General features: G+C 39.2%; 1 protein-coding gene across 1 annotated transcript in view; it reads left to right on the plus strand.

Annotated features, from left to right (window-relative positions):
• smc1al (structural maintenance of chromosomes 1A, like) overlaps positions 1 to 14,476 on the plus strand; it is a 65,972-nt gene that overhangs the window by 32,322 nt on the left and 19,174 nt on the right. The window contains exons 6-8 of the mRNA XM_059527161.1: positions 404 to 662; positions 1,366 to 1,506; positions 1,586 to 1,668. Of these exons, the coding sequence (XP_059383144.1) occupies positions 404 to 662; positions 1,366 to 1,506; positions 1,586 to 1,668 (483 nt within the window). The remainder of the gene's footprint in view (positions 1 to 403; positions 663 to 1,365; positions 1,507 to 1,585; positions 1,669 to 14,476) is intronic.

The following is a 14,476-nucleotide window of genomic DNA, read 5'->3' on the forward strand; positions in this document are numbered from 1 at the left end:
TCGATGCTTCAAAAACTGACCCTCTGATGTCACATGGACTACTTTGATGATGTTTTTCTTACCTTTCTGGACATGGACAGTAGACCGTTCACACAGCTTCAATGGAGGGACTGAGAGCTCTCGGACTAAATCTAAAATATCTTAAACTGTGTTCCAAAGATAAACGGAGGTCTTACGGGTTTGGAACAACATGAGGGTAAGTTATTAATGACATAATTTAGATTTTTGGGTGAACTAACCCTTTAATTTCTATTATGCCCTGAAAATTATAAATAAAAATAGCTTAAACGACAAAAAGTAATGCAGAATTGATCATGGTCAATCAATTATTCTCTATTTGATCACATCTGATAATATATAAGAGCCCAGCTAATAAGTAATTAACTTTGTGACATGTTGACAGGGAGAAGGACGCAGAGCTTAATCAGAAGAGGCCTCTGTACATTAAAGCCAAGGAGAACACTTCTCACAAGATCAAGAAACTGGAGGCTGCCCGTAAATCACTACAGAACGCCCAGAAATGCTACAAAAAACGCAAGGCAGACATGGAGGAGCTAGACCGCGAACAGGGGGCGGTGGAGATGGCCAGACAGGAGTTCGAGGAGCGAATGGAGGAGGAGGCTCAAAGTCAAGGACAAGATCTACAGCTGGAAGAGAACCAGGTACAGCTGACTTGAGGGTTCTATACTGTTAAAAATGCAACATATTTATTTATTAGACAAAGTTGTATAAAGAGTGTACTGCCTTTGATTTATGTGGTATAGTTTAGGGTTGCGCCGATCACGATCGGCCGATCATTATGCGCATCTCATCAGTAAAGCCGGTTCTCTAATCAGCGCTAAATTCCATCACGTGCGTGATTTCAAATAGAGTAGCTGTTACTACACAGAGCCATTGTTTACTGAGAAGCTGCGCAAATCCACGTTTCAACAATCGTGACCGGCACACCCCTAGTATAGTTTTCGATTGTCTGCACACTTTCTGCACCTCAAGTATTGTTCAGATGTTTAATTTCAAAACTTTTATTTGGTTTTTTTTTAATGTTTTTGTTTACATGATGTGTGTATACCGTGTATATTTATGTATATATCAATACAAACACATGCATGTGTATATTTCAGAATTTTTTATTAAATATATTAAAATATAATATAAAATATAATCATTTGAATATATAAATGTATAGAGGTAAATATTTTCTAAATATATACAGTGTGTGTATTTATAAAAACATAATATACACAATACACATACATGTGTAATGTAATCTAAGTTTTTTATTTTTGATGTGATTAATCGATTGACAGCACTATTAAGAATAAAAAATTAAGTTTTAATATGACTGTTGTCTTTGTTTGTGTTTAGGTTAAGGCATATCACCGTCTGAAGGAGGAGGCAAGCAAGCGAGCTGCTACACTGGCTCAAGAGCTGGAGAAATTCAACAGAGACCAAAAAGCTGACCAGGACCGTCTGGATCTAGAGGAGAGAAAGAAAATAGAAACAGAGGTAACAAAGAGTTTCTGTGGGCTTAATTGATACGGTGAAAATAAACACTTGATTTGTTGTGATTGTTGTGTATTGATAGGCCAAGATCAAGCAGAAGATCAGAGAGATCGAGGAGAACCAGAAGCGTATTGAGAAGCTGGAGGATTACATCACCACAAGCAGGTACAAACATTTCACAGCTGTTATTGTCGTGCTATTCAGGGTTTTTATCAAATTTAAGGCCTTAAGTCTTAATGTAAAAAAGTCTTAATTATGATGTCAAGAGGTCTTAAATTTGGGCACAGAAAGACCAGAATTGTGATATGGCTGAATGTGACAATTAAGCTTCAAATTGCTATGATTTCATTGGAAAAACACGAGTGCTGCACGTTCAAAGTCCGGTGCTGTGCTGCTTTGTGTTCTGCTGTTAATGGGGAAACAGTTCTATTTCTACCATACGCTCCACCTGTTGGCAGAGAATGAATTAACATTTTCAATAAAACTTGTTTTGTTCAGAGTTCAGCATGGTTGCCAGGTTATCGCACTAAAGCCTGCCCATTTGCTACTCAAAACTAGCCCAATCACGTTTTGAGGGAGGTTCCCTGGTAAAAATCGCATTATGGGGGGTAAAATACACGTTTTTTGGCAGGGATCCTCCAGTAAAATTTGCCTTCCAGGGGTTAAATCTCACATTATTGGGGTCACTTCAACCCATGGGTATGAAAAACAACAATGCAGAAGACAATGCATTATAAATATCTAAACATGGGGGTCTGCGATAATATCGTAATTGTTGTTTTAACAATGTGCGATTTATATATCATGAGTATATCACAAAAATCAAACCCAAAACACACCTACAGAGTGCATGCATACATTATGTGATGAAGACTAGTAGGCTAGACTAGGACACATGCATTTTTTTCACTTCATGCATTTATCAGTCTATTAAAATTAATTTAGAATTATCACATAATTTAACCCTCTGGAGTCTAAGGGTATTTTTGGGGCCTGGAGAAGTTTTGTCATGCCCTGACATTTGTGCTTTTGAAGTGAAATCCATTTCTCAAATCCTCAAACACATCGCATCTTTTTGGGGTGGATTATGTCTTATTCCTCTCATCGCGAAGCAAACAGTAAAATAAAAGAACTTGAAGAACAGTCTCGCTGCGTTGTCTTCTGTTATGTGGCGTATTCAAGCCGCGCGCTTCAGTTTGAATCTGAATAGCGCGTTCAGCGCGGGGGCGAGGTCACATTAGATATAATGAAGGGAGACATGAAAAACAGACATCGTGTTGTTTTCATATGGATTACTTTATCACAGAATATCTGTTTTCGGCAGCACTTGTTTAGTTTAAAAGTAGACATGTCAAGCTTTCTATAGATATCTCTCTCACGTCTCTTCGTTGAGTATTCACTGAGTTAGTTCATTTTAATGACGTGTTTGTAAACAAATGCGCAGACAAATGCTGCAGACAGCACACCTTGTTTGTTATCTTTATTTTATGAGTGCACAAAGTTTTGTTGGTATTATATCTGTATCCAAAAAAAAGACCCTTTACAGATTCGATTAATGTATTGCTCTTATCTGTACGATTAAAACTTAAAGTGTAATTTAAGTTCTTTTCGGGGTTATCAGGAAAAAATGACTCATAACGCGTATCCGCGTTAAACGACTTCAGAGGGTTAAGATGGGGGGGGGGGGGTTTATATATTTATACCATTTCATAGGAGTGTAACGGTACGTGTATTTGTACCGGACCGTTTCGGTATAGGGCTTTCGGTACGGTGCACGTTTGTACTGAATGACTGAATGCAATATTTTGTATAGTCGTGGCCAAAAGTTTTGAGAATTACATAAATATTAGTTTTCAAAAAGTTTGCTGCTAAACTGCTTTTAGATCTTTGTTTCAGTTGTTTTTGTGATGTACTGAAATATAATTACAAGCACTTCATACGTTTCAAAGGCTTTTATCGACAATTACATGACATTTATGCAAAGAGTCAGTATTTGCAGTGTTGGCCCTTCTTTTTCAGGACCTCTGCAATTCGACTGGGCATGCTCTCAATCAACTTCTGGGCCAAATCCTGACTGATAGCAACCCATTCTTTCATAATCACTTCTTGGAGTTTGTCAGAACTGGTGGGTTTTTGTTTGTCCACCCGCCTCTTGAGGATTGACCACAAGTTCTCAATGGGATTAAGATCTGGGGAGTTTCCAGGCCATGGACCCAAAATTTCAACATTCTGGTCTCCGAGCCACTTAGTTATCACTTTTCCCTTATGGCACGGTGCTCCATCGTGCTGGAAAATGCATTGTTCTTCACCAAACTGTTGTTGGATTGTTGGAAGAAGTTGCTGTTGGAGGGTGTTTTGGTACCATTCTTTATTCATGGCTGTGTTTTCGGGCAGAATTGTGAGTGAGCCCACTCCCTTGAATGAGAAGCAACCCCACACATGAATGGTGTTAGGATGCTTTACTGTTGTCATGACACAGGACTGATGGTAGCGCTCACCTTTTCTTCTCCGGACGAGCCTTTTTCCAGATGCCCCAAACAATCGGAAAGGGGCTTCATCGGAGAATATGACTTTGCCCCAGTCCTCATCAGTCCATTCACTATACTTTCTGCAGAAGATCAATCTGTTCCTGATGTTTTTTTTGGAGAGAAGTGGCTTCTTTGCTGCCCTTCTTTACACCAGGCCATCTTCCAAAAGTCTTCGCCTCACTGTGCGTACAGATGCGCTCACACCTGCCTGCTGCCATTCCTGAGCAAGCTCTGCACTGGTGACACTCCGATCCCGCAGCTGAATTCTCTTTAGGAGACGATCCTGGCACTTGCTGGACTTTCTTGGATGCCCTGAAGCTTTCTTTACAAGAATTGAACCTCTTTCCTTGAAGTTCTTAATGATCCTATAAATTGTTGATTTAGGTGCAATCTTAGTAGCCACAATATCCTTGCCTGTGAAGCCATTTTTATGCAACGCAATGATGGCTGCAGGCGTTTCTTTGAAGGTCACCATGGTTAACAATGGAAGAACAATGATTTAAAGCATCACCCTCCTTTTAACATGTCAAGTCTGCCATTCTAACCCAATCAGCTTGACATAATGATCTCCAGCCTTGTGCTCGTCAACATTCTCACCTGAGTTAACAAGACGATTACTGAAATGATCTCAGCAGGTCCTTTAATGACAGCAATGAAATGCAGCCTTCTTTTTTCATGGCAAAGAAGGACTATGCAATTCATCTGATCACTCTTCATAACATTCTGGAGTATATGCAAATTGCTATTATAAAAACTTAAGCAGCAATTTTTCCAAATTCCAATATTTATGTAATTCTCAAAACTTTTGGCCACGACTGTATGCGGAACATATTAAGTGGCGGAAGTCTCCGCGTTCGGCGCAAATCCCGCCCTGCAGCTGATTTTAAGGTCGGTGACACACTGGTGACACACTGGCTGCGTGGCGTGAGCGTAGCGTTTCTGCTGCGTGTCAGATGCGTGATGGCTGCTTCTCATTTTCTGTGTCTTTACACACCAGAATCGTGCCTGATGCGGTGCTGGCGTGCTGCTGCTACTGTAGGTGACATAGTGGTAGGCTGCCGACAGACCAGGATCACTACAACTAGGAAAAAAACTATTGTAATTCAAACGCAGCTCCCATCGGCATTTAAACAGACCTTTGCTCTTAATTTTACACTTTGGAAAAGTTATATATATATATATTTTTTTAAAAATGAGGCCTACAAGCTGGGATTGGTAATGCTGCACTGTAATCATAGTTATTTATTTATATTTTTCATTATATTTTATTATATGATATTGGTTTGAGACTGAGAGTATTTTATTTAGTGGAGAACTTTGCAGCAGTATTTTATTTCTTATTCTTTTATTTTATATATATTTTATTAAAAAGTATTAAAAAAACAAATTGTAAACAAATTGTTAAAAAAGTTTATAGTAATAATCAACCTGCAGTTTAATGTTTGCATTTCTTTCCCTTACTGTACCGAAAATGAACCAAACCGTGACTTTAAAACCGAGGTACGTACCGAACGGTGATTTTTTTTTTGCGTACCGTTACACCCCTAACATTTCATACCATTTAACCATATTTCCTGTTTTTGTTCCATTTCTCCAACAAAAATCATTTAAAAAATGCTATGTTGCATTTCTGTGCAACAGTATGCTGTTTTGTTTCTTAATGAATCATCTGTTTAAATCTGATTCGTAAAACGCAATGACTCAACATTGACTTGCTGCCACCTAATGGCGGTTTTAATTTCACATTTAAATAACCTTTTTAAAAATTTACATTTATCAATGCATTTTGTAATTTCAGGTTAAAGTATTTAATGTCCCTCAGAGCTGCATTATACAGTGTGTAAATAAGGGCTTAAAGTTCTCCGGCACCATGTCGGATCTCCGGCATTACATTTACACTTATACTACATTTAAAAAAAATAATTTAAAAAAATAAATACGAAAAACTATTGATTATCACTTTCGAGTCCATGGGTTCATGGGTCCATAGTATGAGAGGAGCAGCTTTTACTCTCAACCAAACTAACATTACTAGCCAATCAGAATGTTTTGCTCTTATAAACTCAATTGCAGCCCTGATGAATGGAGAAGTGCAGGGCTGGGAAGGTAACTTTTAAAATGTATGTGAAATACAGAATTACAGAAATACAGATTACAGAATACAAGCTTTAAAAAGTAATCAGTAACGTATTTCGTTAGATTACTCAGGTTTAGTAACTTAATCTAAATACTTTAGAATACTTATGCTTTGTAACACAAAGGAACATAACTTGATTTCTTGTTTTTATGCTTTCTGACTTCTACCAGCTATAAGATTTGTGTTTTCTTTGCATTTTATTTTTAAGAATATAAATTTTCCACAGAATTTCTATGAACAACAAAAAAGTTAAGTCATTTAAATCTTCCATTCAATATAAATTTGATTTGAATACAATGAATGGGATTCCGTGCTGTTTCATGCTGCATTCCAAGCTTCAAACCGAATCCAAACACAACAACCACATAATAAAAGTAGCCAAAATAACTGGTAAAGTTCTCCAAGTTATACAATAGATTTATTTAATGAATGGACCAAACTTTAAGTGAAGAAGAGTCGCAAAAAATCGCTCAGTCAAAATTGATAGGGCTCATTTCCCACGGTTGCAAGCAATGTCGTTATTAACAATGCTTTTCGGAAACACAACCCAGGGCCTGCAAAATTTCAAAATCCCTGGTAGCCCTTCGGGCAGGCATTCTTCAGGTTTTGGTAGCCCAAAATGAATTTAACTAGACCAAAAAAAAAAAAAAAAATACATTACAGATTACACCATACAACCTTCTTACAATTTATTGTGTATATTTATTTATTTTTTACAAAATGAGATTTAAGACAAATTATAAATGAAAATGTGTCCTTTTATTATTAGACAAAAGACAAAATGCTGCATATTTCTTTGTGAAATTGAAATGTTAAATAATAAAACTAACTTGAAATTTTAAAACAAATCCTAAAGCAAATAAATCATACAACTAAGAGAAATATCTCAATTTAAACCAAATATGTGTCTGGTCTATTTTAAATCAGAAGAATTAATTTGAATTACTATCCAAAAAAAAAGATACCTGAAAAAAAGATTGTCTGAAACGCTGCTGTCCACGGTGCTTTGAATGAGTGCGCACAACCTCTGAATGCGCACGGATGGTTTAAAATGTTTGAATCGGCAAGAGTTAGAAACAATTGCAAACGATCAACTATGATCCGTTTCACCCTTCAAGCGAGTGAACAACGCAAATCAAGTTAAGAATTTTACACCACTATTCATGATAGCCCGTCGGTCAGGGCGGTGATATATTTTGGAGCCTGACTGCAAACCAGGACGTCGGGCTAGCGATTTTGCAAGCCCTGCCCCTCATATCTATTCAGTTTGTGAACCACTGGTTTTGTTAATCAAAATAAATTATTCGTTTAAAAGATTGACTCAAAAGAATCATCTGTTCACGAATCGGATCGTGAACTTGCATTACCGAGTCAAAGATGATCTATTATTGAACATTTCAAATGAATAAAGACTTCAAATGAATAAAGACTTCAAGTTCATCTGTAAAGAAAATCGTTTGACTTTATAAACTTTTTTAATTCATGCATGATTTGTGTGTATCTGTTAACTGAATGCAAAGTGTGAATTCTAGGAGAATGTTTGTGTCGTGATGAGCATGCATCGCTCACTAGGAGCTGCTAAATGAACAGCTGCTGCACACAGTTTTTTTTGTTTCAACAGAAAATCCATATTGGTTGAAATCCCCAAACTGTTTACTTTAATAAATGACATCAAAATAAAAGTAATCACTTTGGTAATCTAAAATACTTTTCAGATGTAACTGTAATCTGATTACCCCTATTTTAAATGTAATTATAACGAAATACAGTTACTCATATTTTGTATTTCAAATACATAACGCCGTTACATGTATTTCGTTACTCGCCAGCCCTGGAGAAGAACGACAAAAAGCTGCGAGGCGCAATGTTTAAAGATGTCCATCTAGCGCATGTTTACATTGAATAACTTATTAAAAAGCAGTGGAGCTTTGTAAACAATCAAAATAGAATATATTTCCTGGGATTTTTGAAAAATGTCCTTTTCACACATTATCTATTAAATTGTATTTTACCGGTATTTTACCAGTGAAGACTGTATGTGTGAAAAGAGCTAAACTCTTCCTCTGTATATGCTGTGAATTTGAATTGCATTCAAAAACGTTCTTCTGGGAAAAGAGTGTGCATCTCACTAGATTTGTAACGTAAATCATTTATAAACCTTGTCCAACACAGGAGGACATCAACCTATGTCTAAATATGCCATGTATTGTACATAGCAATTTCAAGATAAGTTTCTGCATTTGTCCAAATATAAAAATTAAATTTATTTAAAGAGTAACTAAACCCTAAACCAACTTTTTTTAGTTAATGATCTATAAGAATGGGGCTTTATTAGTGCTGTTCATTGATTCGAGTAACTTTTTTGACATTTCAGTATAAAGTGTTTTAATTCTACAATATATGGTGTAAAAATGTGTGAGTGCTGCCCTCTTCAGGTTGAACGGTGGCTACTGCAGTTGATTTTTCCTATTGGATGTTGCGGTGGCAAGTGACGTAAGCAGTTTCCAGCTCACCACAGCCCTTGGTACGAGCTACCACGCCCTTGGCAGTATAAAACCATCAAAATCACTGTAGTGAGTCAGGAGCTGGAATTGCGAGTATTGGTAACGACCAGGATAGACTATTATAGCATCTATTTAGCATATCAATTATATAGTTATTTAGATCTTCAAGTTAGCGTAGATTTATCTGTATTTAGTACAGTGGTCAGGATGGTACGGAGGTGTGTTTCTAGTTGCGACAGCACTGCTGGACTGCATAGTTTACCAGCAGACTTTAAAATTAAGCGCCAGTGGTTGCATGCACTTGGCCTGGAAGACCGCAAGTTCCCGCCTAGAGCTCGAGTGTGCAAACTGCATTTTACACGGGATTGCTTCTCCAACGCAATGGAGGTGGAAATGGGCTTCTCCACACAGCTCGCGCTGAAAAGCAACGTGATGCGGGAGTTAAGACCGCAGTTTGAGCCAGTTGCTCGAATTGATATGAACAGACACCTCGACACCCTCCACTTCAGGTGAAAGTGGGGGAGAAAAGTCCTCTACTTCAAATGATCGCTCTGTTGCAAAGCTACTTGCGTCACTACAGTCACTCTCCATTTTAGCGACTCTGACAGCAGCTGTCAATCAATCCGTCACTGCGGGTCTCAGGTTCACGCCGCACTCGCTCAGCCCCGCCCTAGGTTCGTCCCCTCTATCTCCGCTGTGATCTGCCCACTTTTCAGCATTTTTCAAATATTGTCAGTGGGCGGAGTCAGGCTCTGAGCAGGGGTTTAGTTACACTTTAAACATTGTTTAATCACGCTGTAAAGTGGAATGGCACCAGGCCTTTCGTGCCCTCTGCAGGTACTTGCTTTAATACATAATGTACTTGCGTTGATTGTTCATATTATGTATAGGCATATAACATTATATATTTTAAGTGTTGTTCAGTACAATATATTTTTTGGTTTTGATATTTTATTTAAGCCAATTATTATTGCCTCATCCTGGGCTCTGAACCTTCAATGAATGAAAACTGTAAACGAATGAAATTTTGACAGAAACCGTAACGAAATCAAATGTTATAGTTCCGAACAGAATCTAAAATTTGAAATGGCCATTAACTGGTTAATAACGTTATTTATTGTTCCATTTAATGTTTGAAATTTGCTGTCAACAAATCACAAATTCCAGCAGTATGGCATATGCAAATGTGACGCTGAAGCCAACGAGTGAAATGTCCGCTCAGCTGTGAACTCATCATAGGTAAGTCGCAATGGCAATCCACGGCCTTCAGGGCTGGATTAAGACCAAATTGGGCCTGATGCTGAAGCGCAAAAAAGGCCTATTTTTTTTCTCGCCGTTGGTGCATGTGCATTCGACACTCAAGCGCCAGCATGCTTAGCCTTTCCTGCCCAACTGAGGACCGCAGCTCTCCTTTGATTATTCCAAACTTTGAGAAGCTCCGCTCGCCTGGGGCATTGGACACCATCATGCACAGATAGATATGCAAAACAATTTCGACATTTGGAAACATTTGTGAAAGATTTAACGATGACAAAAGCTTGTTCAAGCTCTGCTGATTCGATCACAGTCACAGGTTTCTGAGTGCGCATGAATGCAGCAAACTGTATCAGCTCATTTTGACCGATTAATAATCAGTTAAACGGTTTAAAAAGTAATTTATTTATTTTATATTTCAAATGTATTTTAAATGTTTTTTTAGAAATAGACCTAATACAGACACAAAATGTTTACAAACATTAGGCTATAATAAACACTGTAAACATAGCTAGGCTATTTTTATAATCATTTGGCATTCAAATACATTGCGAATACGGAAACATTTGATTTTGTGTCGAATGAAAGACCCAACATTGGTTTCAGTTTCGTTTTAGCCTAAATTAATTAGTTTTGGGTTGTCGTTAATATTGCTATAGCTTCTTATAGTTATAATTCTTGTTCTTTTCTAAATACTGTTAATTGAAATGTTTTGCTGTGGAATGAGGGGAACTAAAATAGCCTAGCAGAGCTTCTCAAATTTCCCGACATCTGAACAGTTTTCATTTGCTATATTAACCTAAAATTAATTCTAAGAATGAAATTTGGAGTCAGATTTTCGGACGCATATACAGTGTTACTTATTCTACAGTAACTATTATTCTATATTCTTTGCACTGTGACTGACTAGGGATGTTAATTTCGGTTATTATTTCTAACTGATGCTCCTTAACCGATTATCAACTGTTTACCGACAAGATTATTTTAAATTATAATAATTGAAAGTACAAACACTATATAATACATAACATTTTAGCATCCAGACATGTCGTGAACATGGAAACATTTGGATTCACGCCAAATGAGAGAGGTAGGCATCAGCTTCAGCTTAAATTTAGTTTTTGGGTTGACATTTTCATAGCCTAAACTTTAGAGGATTTGTTTTGCAGAGAAACTAATAACTGTTTTTATAACCGTTAACTGTTAGACTACAGGCATTTTAGCCTTCATTATTTCGGAAAGTAATAGGGCTAATAAAATGTGACTTGTTTTTTTACTCTCAAAACGCAATCTTATACCATTTAAAAAAAAAATTTTAAACAATGCAGCAAACATTTTTAAACAACTTAAAAATACTTTGATGTCTTTAGAGTGTTGATAGATTTTTTTCTTTTTTTTTCTTTTAAAGTTGCTTACATTTGGCCTAAATCTAGAGAAGATTATGCTATATTGGGTGTGACTAAGCGTTAGATCTCTATTTTCCCTTTCTTTTTGAGTAAAGAAAACGCTTATTTATTATTATATTATTATTATTATTATTATTAGCCAAATTATAGGCAAAGAATATTGTTTTTAAATAATAACGTTATTAACTGGTATTTCTTCCACCCGACCTGTTTCGGAATGGTGGTAATATCAGAGGAACAGAGAACAGAAATGTTGAAATCGATTCTGCTCTGAGTGAACAGAGTTAATTTTTTTTTTTTTTTTCAAGCCCTGGCCTCATCGTTAGTTTATATATAAATAGTTATAGTAAAGCCTGGTTTTCATTTAGGTCTGTTAGTGTTACTAAAAATCTGATTACTCAGTTGTCCAAATAATCAATAGATTACTTGATTACCAAAATGATTAAAGCCCTAGATTAAAATATTTCTAAATACAAGTGCATTGTTTTACTTTTTGCACTTAAAAGACAGATATTTTGTTACTGAAAATTTCTTAATTTCATTCTTCAGGTCAACCATATATTCATGAAAACGATAATCAGTTGAATTAAGAAAGCAGTAACTTTGCCATAGTATTTTCAAATCCTGTCATAGTCATCCCACTCCCCCACCCCATGTCTGTAAAAAAGTTCAGGTTTTTTTTTTTTTTAAACCCCTGGTAAATGCATCAAGATGACACTTCTAATGCAGCTTCTGTGTTTCCTCTGCATTGCAAAGATAAATGTTGAAATTGTTTAAATTTGCTTGGTAATAACCCAAATGCAAATTTTGACTGAAAAGATGGTGCATGCTTTTAGAAAAAATGACTTAAAGGAAAAAATGCTCATAAACCTTTTATGAAATAAATTATTCCTGTTATTGCTGTGAACAACTGACCACATAGACCACAAAGATTTGCAAAACGCCACCCAAATGTTCATGCAAAGAAAGATGTACCTTTTATTCTCTCTTGCTCTCTGTCGGTGCCATTTCGTGGAGAAGCTGTGTGTTTCTAAAGTGAAGTGAAGTAAAGTGAAACTACTTTGTTTGGCCTTCCGAAAGAGCACGATATCCGCTTCGTCTTGCCTAGAGCTGATCCACGCTGGTCGCTGAGGAAATGCATCAACTCTGTGATGTGGATCGCTGGTTTGGCTTTTATTGTAGACCAAGCGTAGTCCAGTCCTTCGTCAAATCTGCCGGCCATTCCTGGTTATAGCCGCTAGCTGCTGCTCACTCAAGCCACGGGCCATTCCTCACTCAAGCCCCCGGCTGTTCCTCGCTCTAGCCGCTAGCTGCTGCTCACTCAAGCCACGGGCCATTCCTCACTCAAGTCCCGGGCTGTTCCTCGCTCTAGCCGCTAACTGCTGCTCACTCAAGCCACGGGCCATTCCTCACTCAAGCCCCCGGCTGTTCCTCGCTCTAGCCGCTAGCTGCTGCTCACTCAAGCCACAGGCCATTCCTCACTCATGTCCCGGGCTGTTCCTCACTCTAGCCGCTAACTGCTGCTCACTCAAGCCACGTGCCATTCCTCACTCAAGCCCCCAGCTGTTCCTCGCTCTAGCCGCTAGCTGCTACTCACTCAAGCCACGGGCCATTCCTCACTCAAGTCCCGGGCTGTTCCTCGCTCTAGCTGCTAAGGGCCGTTACATAGTCAACGCGAGAAACGCGAGCAAGCAACGCGAGCGACGCGCTCCCTTTCAGTCTAAACAGTGGACGCAAGTGTCACGGGCAATGCGTGTATGCAATACACCGCTCACGCAACGGGGTAGTAGAGTCAGGGTGATATTAGTAGATTCGGGTCGCGTGATATTCAGATCACAATGGCAACTGAAGAGGAGTGTATTCTGTTGCTGATTTTACATCGGCGGCAACAAAGGAAACGTAGAGATAGGGCCTTTAAGTTCGCATAATTTTTCCTCTTCGCCTGCCATTGTATTCAAACCTTCTTCTTCACCCCCACCGACAACGCATAGTATTGCGTGCAACGGCGCGTCGCTTATCAAAAACTAGGACAACACATTTGGCTACGCACCGATGCATAATGGCGGCCGAAGCGTAACGATGCGTAGCCTCGGGGATGCGTATGTGTACAGATGCGTTGACTATGAAACGGCCCTAACTGCTGCTCACTCAAGCCATGGGCCATTCCTCACTCAAGTCCCGGGCTGTTCCTCGCTCTAGCCGCTAGCTGCTGCTCACTCAAGCCCCAGGCTGTTCCTCGCTCTAGCCACTAGCTGCTGCTCACTCAAGCCATGGGCCATTCCTCACTCAAGTCCCGGGCTGTTCCTCGCTCTAGCCGCTAGCTGCTGCTCACTCAAGCCCCAGGCTGTTCCTCGCTCTAGCCACTAGCTGCTGCTCACTCAAGCCATGGGCCATTCCTCACTCAAGCCATGGGCCTTTCCTCACTCAAGTCCCGGGCTGTTCCTCGCTCTAGCCGCTAGCTGCTGCTCACTCAAGCCCCCGTCTGTTCCTCGCTCAAGTCCCGGGCTGTTCCTCGCTCAAGCCCCAGGCTGTTCCTCGCTCTAGCCGCTAGCTGCTGCTCACTCAAGCCCCAGGCTGTTCCTCGCTCTAGCCACTAGCTGCTGCTTACTCAAGCCATGGGCCATTCCTCACTCAAGTCCCGGGCTGTTCCTCGCTCTAGCCGCTAGCTGCTGCTCACTCAAGCCCCCGCCTGTTCCTCACTCAAGTCCCGGGCTGTTCCTCGCTCTAGCCGCTAACTGCTGCTCACTCAAGCCCCCACCTGTTCCTCACTCAAGTCCCGGGCTGTTCCTCGCTCTAGCCGCTAGCTGCTGCTCACTCAAGCCCCCGCCTGTTCCTCACTCAAGTCCCGGGCTGTTCCTCGCTCTAGCCGCTAGCTGCTGCTCACTCAAGCCCCCGCCTGTTCCTCACTCTAGCCGCTAGCTGCTGCTCACTCAAGCCACGGGCCATTCCTCACTCAAGGAACATTCTAGCGCTTCTGACTCACATTATATTAAATTTTTAATGAATTGATGTGAAAACGTATTTGTTTCCTGATTTTAATTCACATGCTTTTTGATTTAATAAAATTACATTTATCCATTTAAAAAAAGTCAAAATAGGAATCCAGAAAAATTCAAACGGTCAAAACGGAATTTTGAAAAATAA

This window comes from Carassius carassius, chromosome 37 (assembly GCF_963082965.1).
Source record: "Carassius carassius chromosome 37, fCarCar2.1, whole genome shotgun sequence".
NCBI classification, from domain to species: Eukaryota; Metazoa; Chordata; class Actinopteri; order Cypriniformes; family Cyprinidae; genus Carassius; species Carassius carassius.